The sequence below is a fragment of the Tupaia chinensis genome, unplaced genomic scaffold (genome assembly GCF_000334495.1).
Source record: "Tupaia chinensis unplaced genomic scaffold, TupChi_1.0 Scaffold149184_1, whole genome shotgun sequence".
NCBI lineage: Eukaryota > Metazoa > Chordata > Mammalia > Scandentia > Tupaiidae > Tupaia > Tupaia belangeri.
Genome location: NW_006209032.1, coordinates 1,616,039 through 1,619,001, shown reverse-complemented (window position 1 = coordinate 1,619,001; position 2,963 = coordinate 1,616,039). Strand labels below are relative to the sequence as shown.

At 64.5% G+C, this 2,963-nt stretch overlaps 2 protein-coding genes across 4 annotated transcripts in view; both read right to left on the bottom strand.

Annotated features, from left to right (window-relative positions):
* Positions 1-581, bottom strand: part of PLXNB1 (plexin B1) — a gene marked incomplete in the record, with an annotated part of 39,138 nt that extends 38,557 nt beyond the window's left edge. The window contains 1 exon segment of the mRNA XM_027769315.1: positions 130-581.
* Positions 582-1,377: 796 nt separating this feature from the next.
* CCDC51 (coiled-coil domain containing 51) overlaps positions 1,378-2,963 on the bottom strand; it is a 7,885-nt gene continuing 6,299 nt past the window's right edge. For 2 of the 3 annotated variants that reach the window (XM_014585204.2, XM_027769314.1), the window contains exons 4-5: positions 2,811-2,914; positions 1,378-2,353 (exon numbers count right to left, since the gene is read on the bottom strand). In XM_014585204.2, the coding sequence (XP_014440690.1) occupies positions 1,598-2,353; positions 2,811-2,914 (860 nt within the window). In that variant the 3' untranslated portion in view covers positions 1,378-1,597. Of the gene's footprint in view, positions 2,354-2,810; positions 2,925-2,963 lie in introns of all 3 variants that reach the window. The other variant, XM_014585205.2, reaches the window with a different exon arrangement.

Sequence of the window (2,963 nt, the reverse complement as noted above, 5' to 3'; positions counted from 1 at the left end):
GGGCTCGGCCACTCCCGCGTGGGGGGGGCTGCACGGGCGGTAGCCATGGCAACGCGGATCGCTGCCCGGAGCGAGCGGGGAGTAGAGCCCGGGACGTGGGTGCCCCGACCCCGCCCCACCGGGCCTCACCTGCGAGCCACGCTGGAACCGGAACTGGGATAGGAGGAGTCGGGTCCGGGTGGGGTCGCGCTCCGCACCCCCAGGTGCTACTGTGCAGCGCCCCGGCCTCTTCCGACCCGCCAGGGCCAGGTTGGACCCGCGCCCCGCCCCTCACCTGCCCCGCCTAGCCGGTTCGCGGGCCACCCCCACGCCCTCGCCCTGCGGGCGCCCGGAGCTCCCTGTCCCTCCAGTGCCTGGCTTCTGAGCTAGTCGTTACCCAACTTCCTCTACCTGAACTGGGCGCCTTGAGTCCCCACTTCCCACCTGGCCCTGCCCACCGCCCCTTCTCCCAGGACTCGGCAACGGCCAACCCCTCCTTCCGGGCCCCGCCTTCGCCTTCGGCTGTTTGGGAAGAGCTCGGGCTTTGGACCTGGTTTGCGCCATCTCTAAGCCAAGTAACCTGACACCTCCCCCCAAGCCAGTTTGCTCACCGGGGGTGATCCCCCCAGCCGAGCTGTTAAAGCTGGGCCCACCCGCTGCTGGCAGGTGCTCAGGCCAGGCTTCTGTCCCTCTCCTCCCAGGCCTGGTACTGGACCCACCCCAAGCAGGGAAGCCCTTACAAGTCCGGACTCCCTCAGTGGCAGACAGCTGGGTGTTCCACAGGCGCAAACCTTGGCAGAAGGTTCTCTCCTGGAGCCTGCGTGCAGCCTGGCCTGCCTATGGCACTCAGGAACCAGGACCTGGCCATCCTAAGTCCTTTGGGAGGACTTTGGCTCAAGGCCATTGGCATGGGCTGCTGAGGCTGGGTAGGGATGGGGGGGTCTCAACTAGGAGGTCCAGGTCACCCCCATCGGCCTCTGCCCTAAGAGCCAAGGCCAGGCACTGCCCACCTCCCGTGCCCCATCAAGGGCCTCCAGCTCAAGCAGAGTGCTGCCCACGGCTCCTGTTCCAGGGCACACAAGGCCACACGGCCCGGGAGCCTAAGGGTCACTGTTCCCTTCGGAAAAGGGAGGTCAGAGGTTCTCAGGGCCGGCCGCATGCAGGACTGCACCTCCCACAGGAAGTACCTCCCCATCACTTCTCCCTTCACGCTGCGGGCGGCCTGAACTCTGCCCATGCCTGTGGTGAGCCCCAGACAGGGTGAGGCCGGGTGGCACACGGGTGCTGCCCAGAGCACCAGGGACCCAGAGGAGAGGGGATGCAGGGGTGACCACCCTGACTCCAGGCCCAGCCCTCCTGTCAGGGATCCCAACGTTCAATGGACAAAACTCATTCTGATACAAACTTTAAAAATGTATTTTAATTGGAAATGAGCACAAGGCTTTGGTAAGTAATGTAAGTGAGCACTGCCTACAAAGCAAAATATACCCACAGGCGAGCCCCACGGGGGCACCCAGATTCAGGCCAAGGTGTGTACCCCAGAAGGCTCGCCCCACTGGTGGCATTACCTAACCCATTCACGCCTACCCTGTCAGACCCGCTGGAGGGGGACTGGGGGCTAGCTGGCCCTGAACAGTATATAGAGCACAGACAGAGTGGCTACAAACGTCACACAGGTGACCAGCGTGCCGTAGACGGTGCTCCTGTTGACCCGGCCTTCCAGTCGCTGCTCCATGTCTGACAGCGCCAGGATCAAGCTCCCCTGGCCCAGCAAGGAGCTGGGCAGGGCCCCGTCGGCTGGCTCCCCCGGGCCTGGGTGTGCTGCAGCCTGTGTGAGCTGCACCACCCCAGCCACTTGGCTGCAAGTCTTCTCCAGGCCGTCAAGCTGCTCTCGTAAACCTTCTAGACACGAACGGACCTGCCTGGAATGACTGAGCTGCTCCTTCAAGGCAGCTGAAAAGACATCCACGTCTCTGTCTCTGCTCGGGGGAGTGCCTGCCTGGGACCCAGCACCCAGTCCCTGCCCAGCATGCACCAGGCCCCTCAGGTCCACCATGAGGTCCTGGAGGCCTCTCTGCTGGAGGGAGTAGCTAGACGCCTGTTCTCGGATGGCCTCCTGGAGGCTCACGGGCCCCTTCTGTGCTTCCAGGAGTAAGGCCTTTAGCTCCTGCAGGCGAACACGGTTCACGTAGGTGGAGCCCGCCACGCCGATCAGGGCCCCCAGGATGGACCCGATGAGGGACCAGTTCTTGGTCCTCTCGGCCCTTGTGCGCTCCTTCTCATGACTCTCCCGCACAGCCGCAGAGAAGAGGGAGAACTTCTCTCGCTCGGAGTCTTCAGCACGCAGGTGGGCTGTGCGGAGCCTCTTCTCCTCCTGCAGACAAGGCTGTGTCACACAGGGGCGAGGCGGCCACACGGCTGCACCCGCACCTGGCGCAGAGTCCCCGCGACACGACACATGCTGAATGAACAAAAGCTTCCTCACCCTGGCCGCTGGGACAGCAGAGGACCCGGGAGCAGCGGGAAACCACCCGAGCAGACCTGGGTCTGGCCAGACTCCTAACTGCGTGGCGTGGCCATGGGGAGGGAAGTGTCTATCACTTCCTGGGCCCCTGCATGGTGTCCTGGGATCTGGGTCGCAGACTATACTGCCCGGGGCTGCTGACCTGCGCTCCAGGAGGAAGTGGTGGCCAGGTGCTGGAAGCCTCCGTGGCCCTCTGCCTCCACAGCAGCCTCCAGTCCATTTGCTCACCAGGCCTGACCACCAGACCGACCACGGTTCCCACCTGGCCACGGGGCAGAGGTCCCCATCGGGGTGAGGAGGTGCCTACCTGCAGCATCCTGTGCTCCAGAGTCGCCAGTTCCAGGTACTGGCTGTCCTCCCTGGAGACGCGGTCCAGGCGGTCCCTCACTTCCTTCAGCTTGGCCTGCTGAACTTCCAAGGCCTGCCGTGCCTGCAGGGCCAGGCCGCGCGCCACGACGAA